Source organism: Eptatretus burgeri, chromosome 3 (genome assembly GCF_056783735.1).
Source record: "Eptatretus burgeri isolate ZD-2024b chromosome 3, Ebu_testis_v1, whole genome shotgun sequence".
Taxonomy (NCBI): Eukaryota; Metazoa; Chordata; class Myxini; order Myxiniformes; family Myxinidae; genus Eptatretus; species Eptatretus burgeri.
The window spans coordinates 126,512,410-126,526,682 of NC_140963.1; the positions used below are offsets into that span (position 1 = coordinate 126,512,410).

At 42.3% G+C, this 14,273-nt stretch overlaps 1 protein-coding gene across 2 annotated transcripts in view; it reads left to right on the forward strand.

The window, feature by feature from the left end:
• The window catches only part of LOC147030931 (dmX-like protein 2), a 504,858-nt gene that overhangs the window by 459,037 nt on the left and 31,548 nt on the right, over window positions 1–14,273 (forward strand). For both annotated transcript variants that reach the window (XM_085875494.1, XM_085875496.1), the window contains one exon: window positions 8,046–8,173. In XM_085875494.1, the coding sequence (XP_085731620.1) occupies window positions 8,046–8,173 (128 nt within the window). The remainder of the gene's footprint in view (window positions 1–8,045; window positions 8,174–14,273) is intronic.

A 14,273-nucleotide genomic window follows, 5' to 3' on the forward strand; every position in this document is an offset into this window, starting at 1 on the left:
TTATTGTAACTAGCAAGTTTCCCGTGCCCGCGTGGGATTCCAAACGGGGTGGGGATGGAGCTGGCAAAATGCAAATGGCATCTTCTCTCATCGAGCCGGCAAGCTGGGAGCAACAATTTACATTTATTGCCACGTCTGATGCAATTTAAATGCTCTAACGGAAGCGAGGTGCGCCATTTGAAACTTTATTTGATATATGTAGCTTTTTGATGCCGAGAGTCCAAAATAAAAAAATATGTGTTGGTGTCAGAGCCAGTGACCAATTGTAAGTTAATCGGATAATTATATTTATTATCTCGTCTCCCCGTGCAGAGGGAGACTGGGTTTTGCAATCGCTTCTGTGTCTTTCTGTCTGTTCTGTCCAATCCACAATTTTTTTTTTAACCATTTGAGCTTTTGTCATCAAATTTTCAACAAACCTCAAGAAATGAGAATGTGGAAAAACACTTATTAACTAGAAGGGCACTCAGTAGAGCACCTCCCTCCGCCACGCATTGCCTGATCCACGAGAACATATCTGGCCCAAAAGATTTTTGAAATATCATGCTTTTTATCTTTTTTGGCCCTTTCTCTCAATGGTGAAGAATTACTTAAAAAATTAAATAATCCTGGATTCGGATCTTCACCCAAACTGAATCAATTCTTCCTTGTCACACACCCAACGTGTCCACCAACTTTCATCCAAATCCGTCTACAACTTTTTGAGATATCACGCGACGTATCATTTTTGGCCCGATCTCTCAATGGTGAAGAATCACTTTAAAATTCTCGTCGTCGGATCCGGATCCGGATCTTCACCAAAATTTAATCAGTTCGTTCTTGTCACAAAGCAAACCTGTCCACAAAATTTCATCCAGATCCGTCCACAACTTTTTTGAGATATCCTGAACACAAACAAACAGAGGGGGTGAAAACATAACCTCCTCTACCTTTGGTGGCGGAGGTAAAAATTGGGTCAAAATGTGAAATGGCAAAGTCATCGTGACTATAAATGGCCCTTGGCCCCACCACCCACAGCGAGACGCCCCGTTCTTTCAAATCACTTCCTTGTTTTATTTATTTATTTATTTACTATTAAGCTTCAGTGTGTGTGTGTGTAAATGCTATAACATTTTTCCCAATTGAGCTTTTGTTGTTAAATCTTCAATACATCCTTGTTATGAGAATATTGAGAACACAAATCAATAAAATGCACAATTTCTTTTTCAAACTCTCGTTTTCGTCAACTTTAGTTTGAGTTCAAAGCGGATGCGGACGAGCTTTGCAATTTGAGATGCTTTCTTGTTTAAGTGATGGGTTGCTTGCTCGTGCAATTTACTTCCCACTTTTTATTGTCACTTCCTGCTGTCACGTCTGAAGCCTCATTGTTAATAATGCTCCACGTTTTACATTATATCTGTTGTCTGCATTACTTTGCGTGTCTTATTATTTTGACCCATTTGTTCCAATTCTGTTGCGATTACCTTGTGTTTCAAAATGGCAAAGCTTGCTGAGATATCTTATCAAGTCGACATCTTTCACATACCTATTGACACAGCGATGATGGCACATTTCAAGCAAGTGTTCCTCATGTATTCAGGAAAATCAACACCTGACCTCACTTTTGCGGCGCTAATTTGTCAGTGTCTCGGCACATTGAAGGTCGGTTTATTAATATTTGACACGCACATGAATAGGGGCTTGGCAATAAATCAAAAAATAGGCTTCCACATGACACCTAAGTGTCCCAAGATACTGCTTTGAATGTTACAACATGCATTGCACAGCGTGCTCTCTGAATGAACGCTATTTCTAAGATAAGCATTCCTACAACTGTTCCTTTTAACAGCGACTGTCGAGGTAAAGCGAAATGTGCGGGGTACCAAAGGTAGCACTGCAGCATCAGTTGGACTCACACCGTGCTCGACCAATGAAGGATGAGCAGGAACAAGATTTTATTGAGCTCCATGTTTTGTTTTTTTTCATTTTAAAAATAATAATAATTGGGGTTTCAAAAGATCGCTTTGCGACAATTTAATATTCTTTGACCTGTCGATCCAGAAATGAGACACAGCACGATATCTGCAAACGTATGACAAAATTTGGTGGATAAGTTGAGTGCGTGACGACGATCTTGAATTGGTTCGGTTTTGCTGAAGATCCAGATCCGGATCCGGATGCTTGAAATTCTTTGAGCGATTCTTCACCATTGAGAGACAAGGCCAAAAACGATAATATAGCACGATATCTCAAAACGTGGACGGGTTATGGACAAACTTGGTGGATGAGTTGGGTCGGTGACGATAACAAGCCGATGAGATTTTGGTTCAGGTCTGGATGCGGATCCGACCTCTCATTTCGGAGTGGGGTACAAAACGTAAAACTGTTCAGCCAGATTTTGATCTGTTTCACCGCGGTTTGTATCTCAACCCACCGATGAACTCTGTTGTGTTTCTCATCCAGGATGATGCATCAATATGCGTATCGTCGATCAGAAAGATGTTAAGCCCGATCACTGGTCGTTGGTGGATGGTAAAGACTGCACGGCATCCTGCGTGAAGAGTACGCAGGTTTTTGCTGGCAGCCAGGCCAAATTCCAAATTCCTGCCACGTTCAGTTTAATGTCAGGCCCGACCCAGTCATTTCATGAAAGACTTCGCCGAAAAACGTTCCCTGGCAGACCTCGCAAGAAGGTTGGGAATAATTGGGGCCATTATTGCAGTAGTAGCAGCAGTAGTAGGAGCAGTCATCGTCATCTAATTGGCATGGATGTACTCAAGGGAGATCTTGTTGAACATATTTGTCGGAATTATCTGTGGGCGTGATTTCTGAAGTTACTGAAGGGATTGCAGTTCATGTCGCACTGTATACCAAGACTTTCACAAGGCATTTACGAAGGGACCACGTAAAAGGCTGTCGTCTAGGGTTGTGGCTTGTTGAGCAGCAAACCAGATTAAAAATTTGCTTCGGGATCGTTCAATGGAAGGATGTCAGGCTGGGATGTGGTTAGTTGTGGAGTACTTTAGGGATTCATCCCAGGGAGTTAAGTGTTATTGTTTTAAATTCGCATCAGTGATTGAGACATTTGTGTTAAGAATAGACTTTCAAAATTTGCAGACGGGACCAAACTTGGAGTGAGGTAGATAATAATTGTGTCGTGGGGGTGACCAGATTCAGGAAAGCCAAGATTTACTCAAATAGCCTGGGCCATTGGCAGTACGCAGTTCATTATTTGGAAATGTAAGATGTTCGACATTGACAAGAATAAGTCTTAGATACGACGTAATGCCAAAGGCAGACATGGAGAATGTGATGGAAGAAAATAATATGCGGCGGTTGTCCATTATGGGGTGTGTCAGCGGTGAGCACAGTGTGAGGCAGCATTGGGTTCAAGTGAATTGGATTTTTGGTTGTATTTGTCGGGGGGGGGGGGGGGGTCGCTTATAGATCAAAGGAGGTGATATTGATGTTGAACAGTAATTTAGTGAAGCCTCACCTCGATTATTGGGTGCATTTCTGGTTTCCATTATCTAAGGAACTCGGACAGACTTGTTAGTGAAGGCATTCCGGATGGAGCTGCAAGATGTATACATATACATATATATATATATATATATATATAGATATATATATATATATATATATATATATATATATATATATATATATATATACATATACATATATATATATATATATATACATACACACACACACACACCATTCAACCAAAGAAGCACATGACATATACAGAATGCAAATGTACACACACACAGAGTACTTCGGTGTGCAGAGCAGCTGAGGATGGCTGCACTTTTTACATTAAAAAGGTGACTACATGGGGATGTGATAGAAATGGTGACGCTTGAGATTAACAAAAAATAAATAACAATGGGACATTCAGGATGGAAGCAAGAAACTTGCGTTTCACACAGAGCTGGCATTGTTTGAAATGCTATTCCTGGGAAAGTCGTTGCAACAGCGAGAGTGGATTGTTTGATAAAAGCGTGCACTGGAACGATGCTGACAATGAAAGGGGAGAAAGCGGTACGGCGACGTCAGTCAGAAAAGTCGGTGTCTCGGGACTGGTTTGTGTAATCTGTTGGTGTTTTGTGCTGCATTGAATATTCGGCTCCTTGAAATGAAAAGTATAAACCTCTTCCATCCATCCATTAGGACCATACTCTGTGCAGAGCGTTGGTGCCGCCGAAGCAGTCTCCTTGGCTATTGGGAACAATCCTGGACGGGTCGCCACTCCGACACAGTATACCAGCATGCTGGCACTCATTTTTGCCGACCTCGGAAGGATGACAGGCAGAGTCAACCCCACCTGGTGTTAATTCAACAGCTGAGCGGGATTTGAACTCAGGACCCTAGGATCCCAAGCCCACTACCTTAACCATTAAGCCAACACCAGGCATAACCTCTTCCTTTTGCTTTTTTTTTTGTTGTTGTTACTTTTTCATTTTCTATTTGGTGTCGTGAGGGGTCGTGCCATTTCCTTCCTTGTTCTCATTTTTTCTTCTCCTCCTTTGCTCCTCACCTCTTTGATCCTCCGACCCTCCACTGTGCTGGTTTCTTTAGATTGAGTTTCAGGAGTGTGGATACAGCGCAGGCATAATGGTCAAAGTTTCCTCCTGGGATTCCTTGTCCACGTCTTGCCTATTCTGTATTGTTTTTATGCTCTTATTCATTGGTGCAGAATGTGTCGAGGAAGTCGTCAATCCACGGAGCCCGCAACGTCAAATATCAACTTTCATGATGAAAAGGACATTTTTACGAGTTTCCAGGGGTCTTCAACCCACGATCCGTTCAGCAAATAAATGTGACTCGTGTGACATTGTGCCCTAATTTCAAATTACATGTGACATTCCTACTCTTACAACAGTATGTTGTACAGAAAATTGAAAGAATACCAAACTGGAAGGGCACTCGGTGGAACGCATACCTCTGCCACGTAATGCCTGATCCACGAGAATATATCGGGCCGAATACATTTTTGAAATATCATCCTATGTATCATTTTTGGCCCCTATCTCCCAATGGTGAAGAATCACTTTAGAATTAAATAATTCTCGTATCCGGATCTGGATCCGGATCTTCACCAAAATCTTATCAGTTTTTCCTTGTCACACACCGAGCCTGTCCACCAAATTTAATCCAGATCCGTCCACAACCTTTTGGGATATCCTGCACACACACACACAGACAGACAAACAAACAGACAGAGAAGGGTAAAAACATAACCTCCTTCACCTTCGATGGTGGAGGTGAAACAGACAGATATTATGTGGTGGGAGTGCCACCCACATGATATTACATGCAGGATTGTATTTGCAGCCCTCATTGATGAATAGGTGGACAACCCCTTGTCGACACTGTGGTGGTTGTATTTATCAGCTCGTTTCAAATGCTGATCATGGGATGTAAGATTTGGTTGAGATTTCGCTGATGCCTTTTGGCGAGCTTGAAGAATTGTTTGCAGTGAGACTGCTGATGCAGCTTTGTGCAATTGTTATTCTACGTGCACAAAGCAAAAGGTGTGGTTTAGCAATTGATTCACTTTGTCTGTCTGCCTGTCTGTCTACAGGTGGCAGTCGATGATCGAGGAACTCCGAAATTTCATTTTAGTGTTATGTTTTTAACACTGTAGAGTGTCGGTCGTGAATCATCGCAACATGAATCGGAACACAAACGTGCAGTTTAACAGTAGTTTTGGCTCTGAATTTGGCATAACAACTTTTTTTTTCTATAACCATTAAAATCTTTGTTTTATTTCAATTGAATTGTATACCTGAATACTGCAGAACACAAAATCACCTTCTTGGCGCATTCAAAAACCTTCCGTTTTGCAGTACTTGGATAAAATATTACACCAATTTAGATCATCTCAACCATTCAAATTTTCCGCTCGCTCTCTCTGTGTTTGCGACCATTTAGATTCATACAAAATGGCGGCTCGTACCAGATTTAGATCGTGCTCAGAAACGCAATAAGGAAGAGTTTGAAAGACCCTTTCCATGTCTTTTTTTTTTTAAGACTGCACGGGGTAAGGTGTTCTGTAAACTTTCTAGTTGATTTTGGAATTGAGGCATTAGGACAAGGACATTGGGAGACATAACTATCCTTTTCCATGAATTCCATGAACACGGGTCGACAAATCAACACAGTACGTGCGATTTGAACCTGAAAACCTGGCATCATGAGTGCTGAGTTGCAAGTTTATGCTTGGTGTTGGCTTCATGGTTGGGGTGATGGGCTTGGGATCCTAGGATCCTGAGTTCTAATCCCACTCGTCTGTTGAATTAATACCAGGTGGGGTTGTCTCTGCCTGTCATCCTTCCGATGTCGGCAAAAATGAGTGCCAGCTTGCTGGTATCCTGCGTCGGAGCGGCGACCCGTTCAGGATTGTGCCCAATAGCCAAGGAGACTGCTTCGGCAGCACCAACGCTCTGCACAGAGTATGGTCCCGATGGAATGGAATTGAGTTGCAAGTTTGATTCCCTCGCCTGTTTCGTTGCAACATAATTGACACTACTAAGTACTATACCTGTGTGAAAGTTTTGGTCGGAAAATGTATTATGAATGCTTTGACGGTGCTGGACATAAACGGTTGTCTGATTATCCGAGACAAGTGAACATTCCTTTTGGACAGCACGAAAGTGTGCGCTCGTTGACCACTGCACACGTCGGTGTTTCTGCTAATCACATATCATGCATATCTATGATGAAACTTTACGGGACAAGTCAATTTGCAGCGTACAAACCCCAAAACCAAAGAGAAAAATACCGTCGGTAACTTGCATTCGACTTGAATACGGAATGTGAAAGCTGCCATCTTGAGTGAGTTTAATATCTCACCATAAACCTCAATTCTCAACATCTATGTTGGGGCTGTACCTTTTCTGAGTACACATTTAGAACTTGTTTGAGTTGGGAGGCAGTTTGAGTCATTGTGCCCTCACCAATATAAGCAGAAATTTGTAAGAGGGGGTTTTCTGCTGTGAAGTGCATCAAGATTAATTGGAGATCATTTCTGACAACTGACATGATGAATCACTCGTTCTCTACATCCATTGAATTGGCCAAGACAAGAAGCTTCATGACTCAAATTAAGCTAAGAGCCTGTCGTGAACAAGAGGACGGAGATCGCGCCATCCAAAATTCACACCTCTTGGTGATCCAGCAGACGCCGATGGCCAAGATGAAGAGGAACTCTTCAACTTATTGACGAATGTGGCAGTACTTGATCTTGACTTTCTCAATATTCAGTAGCAAGCAGATTTACTGCATTTAATACTGATACCGCCTGCAATATTCAAGCGCATGATTTCACCTTGTGACAATGGCAGCACACGTGGTACACTCGATGATACAGTTTATCCATTTGTTGAGCTCTGTTATGTGCATTCGAAATTTTTTTTTTTTTTTTTTTTGCATTGTAAAAGTATTTGTTTTATCAGTGCGCATATATAGCTGAGAAATTAGTATGAAAATCTGAATGAGACGAACATCTCCATGTGAGTTGCAGGAATTAGGACGCAGTGGTGCTCGAGCAATTAAAATTTGAGTCGTCATATTTTGATTCAAACATGTGGAATTTATCCCAAGCTTGCTTGAGAGATAACCAGTTTTTAATGTTCATGTCTAACCCTGTTTGAGGGTACAAAGCACGCATGCCGATAGCCCCCACCCTCTACCTCCAGCCCACATGCACGCACACACAAGTATCCTTGTAGCTTGCGTCTCCGCTCAGCCAAGCAGAAGCTATTGCTTTAACTCGCATGATGAAACATGTGGAGTAACACCATTGGGGGGGGGGCAGGGGGAGGGTGGGAGCTTGTGATACCTTTGTTGGTCAGCAAGTTGCCCACAGAGAATGCCACGTGTCTTGCATTAATGCATGTAGACCTGTTTTGCAGAATGCAGATCTGCCTGCTGACCAATGGTTCATATCTGCATGATTGTCTCAGCTTTATCATAACATTGTATTGCCTTACAAATGCACAATATTGTTTGGATTGCCCAAGTAACATAATTTTCCCCTTTCTTGACTTGCTTTGCAGACCTTACAGGAGCACAGGATGGGTCCGTACGCCTGTTTGAGTGGGGTCATGCACAGCAGTTGCTCTGCTTTCGACAGCCTGGGCCAGCACGCGTCTCCCGCCTCTCCTTCGCACACCATGGGAGCTGTGTGGGTATTTCACTTAGATTTGTCAGTGTTCCTGATCTGGTGGAGAAAGCCCACCCTACAACAGTTATTGAATCTCACAGCAAGCTTCGTCTCCACACGATTCAGGCAACAAGCAATATCAGGGTCATCTTGTGCTTGTACAGGAAGTTTGGCTTACTTTTTCACTTTTAAAAGTTGGTGGTTGTGTGCATATGCGTGTCTGCTGTGTTGGGGTGGGGGGGGGGGAGTTTGCAAAACAAATTTTAATATTTCAGGACAATACGTGCTCGAGCACACATTTCAAAATCAAATTGGTGGGATCATACCAATATATAATTTGAGGTCTCTTTGTGTTCAAGTTTGTATGTTTCTTTGACTTATGTATTCCAAAACTGCTGGACAGAACCGGTTGAAAGCTGGTGGTTGTACTCAGTCATAGTTAGGTTAGGAGTCAAAGTTAAATGTGCAGTTGGCATCACAAAGGTTGGAGACATAAACGAGTCCACAAGGGTAAGTTATTTGCGAGTAATCTTAAAATTAGAACACATTTTCATATTTTGTTGATTTTAAAGAAATATTCCACTTTCGTTGAATTTGTAATTATCTTGGCATCTTAAGGAAAGTGATTTCTCCATCAAATATCACATGGTATTTGGCCCCACACATGTGTCTATGTAGTCATATCTATTCCTGTTATATCTGACTTGGTTCTCTCTAAATGCTTGGTACCAATTATAATCTAATATATTTGGCAAATTCCAACATGGCCACATTATTAATGGGCTTTTTTTATGCCAAAATTATTCCTTTCCACGATTCTTTAGCATATTTTCTGAACCGTTTACCTTTTGTATCCCACTGAAAGGCCGGATCTGCATCCGGTCCTGAACTAAAATCTAATCGACTTGTTCATATCATCTACCCAACTCATCCATCAAGTCGTCTTGTTTTTTCATAACTCGTCCACAACTTTTTCAGTTAATTTGCCATATATCGTTTTTGGCCCCATCTCTCAATGGTGAAGAATCACTGAGATCATTAAAAAGATTTTCTCGTGTCTGGATCCGGATTCAGACCGTCACCAAAATCAAATAAATTCGTCCTCGTCACACAGCCAACCTGTCCACCAAGTTTCGTTTGAATCCGTCCAGAACCGTTTAAGATATAACCCTCTACTGAACATCTTTGTGTCCAACGAGCGGTTGCTGAGAGGGACTTAAATGAGATTTGTTACCTGCATAGTCTGTGAGTGTCAGCTGTTGCTGGTATGGACATGTGGCTTTTTTTTCCTGACGCTGATCCAGCTCACCAGATTCTCTCAGCGAGGCAGCCTCCTGAGTGGAGGAGTCCAATGGGCCAACCACGTGCCTCGTGGTTGCAGCAGGTTGATCGGTATCTCAAGGAGATGGGAATGGGTCAGGCATCTGCCTGGGGGATGGCCATACGGAGGCCCCTGGAGTACCGGCGGAAAGTGGACGCAGCGACGCGCTGCTCCGGCGCATGCTCCCATCCCTGACCTGACCTGACCCGACCTGATCTGTGCATCGTTTTTTGGCCCAATCACTCGATGGTGAAGAATCACTGAAAAAATTCTCGGATCCGGATCTTCACCAAAATCGAATCAATTCGTCCTCGTCACACACCCAACCTGTCCACCAAATTACATCGGAATCCATCCATGACTTTGTGAGATATCCTGCTCACAAACAAACAGACAGGAGTGAAAACATAACTTCCGTTCACCTTTGGTGGTGGGAGTACTGTTGAAATCGCATGAAAGCCCAAACACCGCATTGGAGTCATCATAAGGAACTTGAACAGGCAAAGAGCAAAGATGGAGTCATCAGGAGGCACCTGGATAAGATCCAGGTTTCAGCTGCCACTCGTCTACCCTCAAACTCATCCAAGCACAGCCAAATGAGCGTTACAAAAATCATTCTAAGAATTCACTTCTTTGTAGACAGAAAGACAGACAGACAGACAGACAGATAGATAAAGAAAGAGAAATTAAGAGTAAAAGACAGGAAAATAAGCAAAAAGGGAAGAAAAAGCAAGAATGAGCACGAATAAAGAGAAATATGAAAAAGTAAAAAAAAAAAAATATGAAAGACTGAAGAGAGACATGAGAGATAAAGGAGCAAAGATCAAAGATGTCAGGAAGAAACCAGGAAGATAGATTTCAGCAGTTTCTCCCCAAGGCTCAAACGCTGTAACAGATGCAAGCTCCCAGAGGTCGATCCATGAACAAAATTGCATAAAAGCTGTGTTTAAGATTTCACGTTGGAAAACAATTTCTGATAGGTGACAAGTCAAAAGCAAGCACCGCTGTCCTTCCAATGGAGTCGTTGATGCAGTGTGCCATATGCCTCCCCTTGGTGCATCGTTTGCATCATGCTGGAACGTGCATATCTCACTGATCTCAGTGACCAGAAAATTATCCAGAACAAATCATTATTCCGAGTTAGGTTTCCGGTATTAATTGCCTGGAAATCATCATACCTCCCAGATAGGAGTCCATTGGAAGAAGGCTTATGTAATTGTATTTTTTTTATTTTTTTTAATCTGCGTCTAAAGCAAGTTCAATGGTGTCAGGTTCATGCGCTTTGTGTTCTCATGCTTATGTCATGGAACCAATGCAACGTTCCAGCATTGTCCTCTCCCTTTTCATTAGCACACTGTCCAAAGTGATGAGGAAGAAACCAGGAGTTCTCCAGGAATAAGAAACCAGGATCATGGAAGAAACCAGGAATTTCTTGTCATTGATACGCTGCATTGCTGGCCTCCAATTTGTTCACCACCTGACAGGATCTACGGCTGTGCAAGGAGTCGATGAGAAATTTTAGTGCAAAGTGGTAGTGCACTGAACTCCTCTTCCTGTTTGGGGGTTGCGGTGTTGTGGTGGTTTATTTGATTGAGGGAGGAGGCGTGGGTGTCAGGAGAGGGGGGGGTGGGGTGGTCGAAAAAAGATTTTAACCCGTTATTTGGATGCAGTTTTCACATCAACATCTGTTTGGCTGAAAATAGTCTTCAGCAGCAAATTCAGTGTTTCTGCGATGTCAGATTTTTCTCAGTGGGGCAATTTCCACAGGTGTTGGTGTCTGTTTTTTGATGGATCAAGAACTTGTTTTTTTTATCAACAATTATTTTGAAAGATACTTGAAGTTTTGTGGATTAAATGAGTCTGTTTTTTTTTTATCTGAAAGTGACAATATTTTAAATGCCAATTAATTTCTGCGATGTTCTCACTGTTGCCAAAATGTTATCGATTCTTTCAAGTGAAATCTTGTATCAGCCTCATCCTCATTTTCTTGAAGAATTTACTTAAACTTCATTGGCACTTTGATATGTCTGAGGATTGTTCATGAGGTTTTGTTCTCACTTTTGTTCCGAAGGCTCTTTTCAGGATCGTCAATGAGCCCCAGACGGCTGCCACCTGAAGTTGGTTTGCATTAATATTCCCCTCGAATTGTTTTTTTTTAAGATCTCCGTAAGGTTCCTCTTCGTCATTCCAGTTGCTTCAATTATCACTGGCAAAATGCAGGTGCTCTTCAGGTTCCAGGATCTTTTCACTTCTTTTTGGAATCTTGGAATGTGGTCATTTTCTTGATTTCTGCGTTGTTTCGGCCAAACTCGCTGGGTACTGATGCCTCATTGAGAGCAATTCCTTCTTTTCCTTTTTTTTTAAACCGAAGTACTATATACGGTCACAATGCTTTGTTTTCTATGTTCACGCTCGATGGGATCATCAGGTCATATGTGAGCGTTAATTCCTCGTTCTCAATTATTGTTTTTGGCTCGTGTTTCCATGAGTTATCCGGGACTGGGATATTTAATGTGTGTGTGTGATTGCATGCATGTGTCCGCGCACTTATGCCCACTGATTTTCATCTCCATAGGCGGGTTGCAGAAGGTGGTACGGAGCCCCCCCCCTCCTCCACAGGTCTCCAAGTATCCACCTTCGTGTGTGTGTGTGTGTGTGTGTGTGTGTGTGTGTGTATGTAGTGTGCGTGCATGTGCACGTGCGCGCATATACTGTGCCTCGAGAAAGTGTACACCCCCTTTTCAAAATTTTCACCTTTTGTCACCTTATAGCCTGGAATTGAATTGCATTAAATCAGACTTTTCCCACCTTTATTTACACATCGTAACCCACAACTTCCAAGTGAAAAAGAAATTCTACAAATTTCAGAAAATTAATTAAAAATACAAAACTAGAATATCTTGGTTGGATAAGTGTCCACCCCCCTGAGTTAATACTCGGTGGAAGCACCTTTGACAGTAATTACAGCTGTGAGTCTGTAGGGATAGGTCTCTACCAACTTTGTACACCTTGATTGGGCAATATTTTTCCCATTTTCTGCACAAAACTGTTCAAGCTCAGTCAAGTTGTGTTGGGAGCGTTGATGGACATCGATCATCAAGTCATGCCACAGATTTTCGATTGGATTTTGGTTGGGGATCTGATTGGGTCACTCAAGGACATTTATCTTTTTGTTCCTTAGCCACTCCAGTGTAGCTTTGCTTCTGTGGTTTGGGTCGCTGTCATACTGAAAGGTGAACTTCTGTCTCAATTTCAGCTTTCTTGCAGATGGCAGCAGGTTTTCCTCTCGGATTTTTCTGTACTTTGCTCCATCCATTTTCCCTTCTATCCTGACAAGTGCCCCAGTCCCTGCTGATGACAAACATCCCCATAACATGATCCTGCCAGCACCATGCTTCACAATAGGGATGGTGTTCTTTGGGTGATGTGTTGTGTTGGTTTTGCCCCAAACGTTACGTTTTGCATTTCGGCCTTTTTTTTTTTTTCCAAATGGCTTCAGAATCTCCGGAGTGGTTTTTTGCATGCCTCAAATGGGACTCAAGATGGGCTTTTTTAAGTAATGCTTCCTTCTTGCTTCCATCCTGCCGTACTTGTGGAGTGCTTGGCATATTGTTGTCACATGTACACAGTGACCAGTCTTTGCCATATAAGCATGGAGCTCTTTCAAAGTCGCCATTGGCCTCTTGATGTCGACTCTAATCAGTCTCCTCCTTGCTTGGTCATCCAGTTTGGAGGGGCAGCCTGATCTCGGCAGGGTCTTGGTGGTACCCTACGCCTTCCACTTCTTATTGATTGCCTTGACTGTGCTCCAAGGGATATTCAAAGTTTTTGAAATATTTTTTATACCCATCCCCTGATCTGTGCCTTTGCACAACTTTATCCTGGAGGCCTTTTGTAAGCTCCATGGGTCTCATGGTTGAGTCTTCGCTGTGAAATTTACTACCCAGCAGAGGAAACCTGCAGGAACAGCTGATTTTATCCTGAAATAATCAGAATCACGACAATTTAACACAGGTGGGGGCCAATTAACTTTGTTTGTGATTTTGAATGTGATTGGTGACACGTTAACCAATTTACAATTGCTATTATGAGCGGGTGGACACTTATCATCCAACCAAGATATTCTAGTTTTGTAATTTTTAGATCCTCGTGGAGGATCTCTCAGTCTTACTCCCGTTGTTGTTCTTCATCTTATTCTTGTGGACTTTTTTGTTTCACAGCCTACAGTTTTCATCGAAACTTCCTGAAACTTGGCATATATATGTAAAAATACCTTGCGCAGACAGTAACCAACTCCGATTTTGGAAATTCTTCCGATAAAAAAGTTGACGTCAAAATATCTCCGCTAATGGAAATCGCCGAAAAAGTTATCTCTGAAACTTGGCAAGCTTTTTGAATTATGTTTGCGGGAATCGAACAGGGCATCAGCAGAGATGAATTACCGCACATATGAGACATCGCTATGACGTCATATCAATTTTTATGACGTCATTCGTATTTTTTGACATTTTTTGTTTCACAACCCAGAGTTTTCATCGGATCTTCGTGAAACTTGCCATGTATATGCAGAAAGCCCACGCGCAGGCAGGAACCATCTCCAATTTTGGAAATTCTTCCGAGAAAAAAAGTTGACGTCATAATATCGCCGCGAATGGAAATCGCCTGTACCATTATCTCCGAAACTAGGCAAGCTGTTTGAATTTTGTTTGCGGGAATCAAGCCGGGCATGAGCACAGATAATTTATCGTAAACCTGATACATCACAAAGACGTCATATTCGTTTTTATGACGTCATCATTA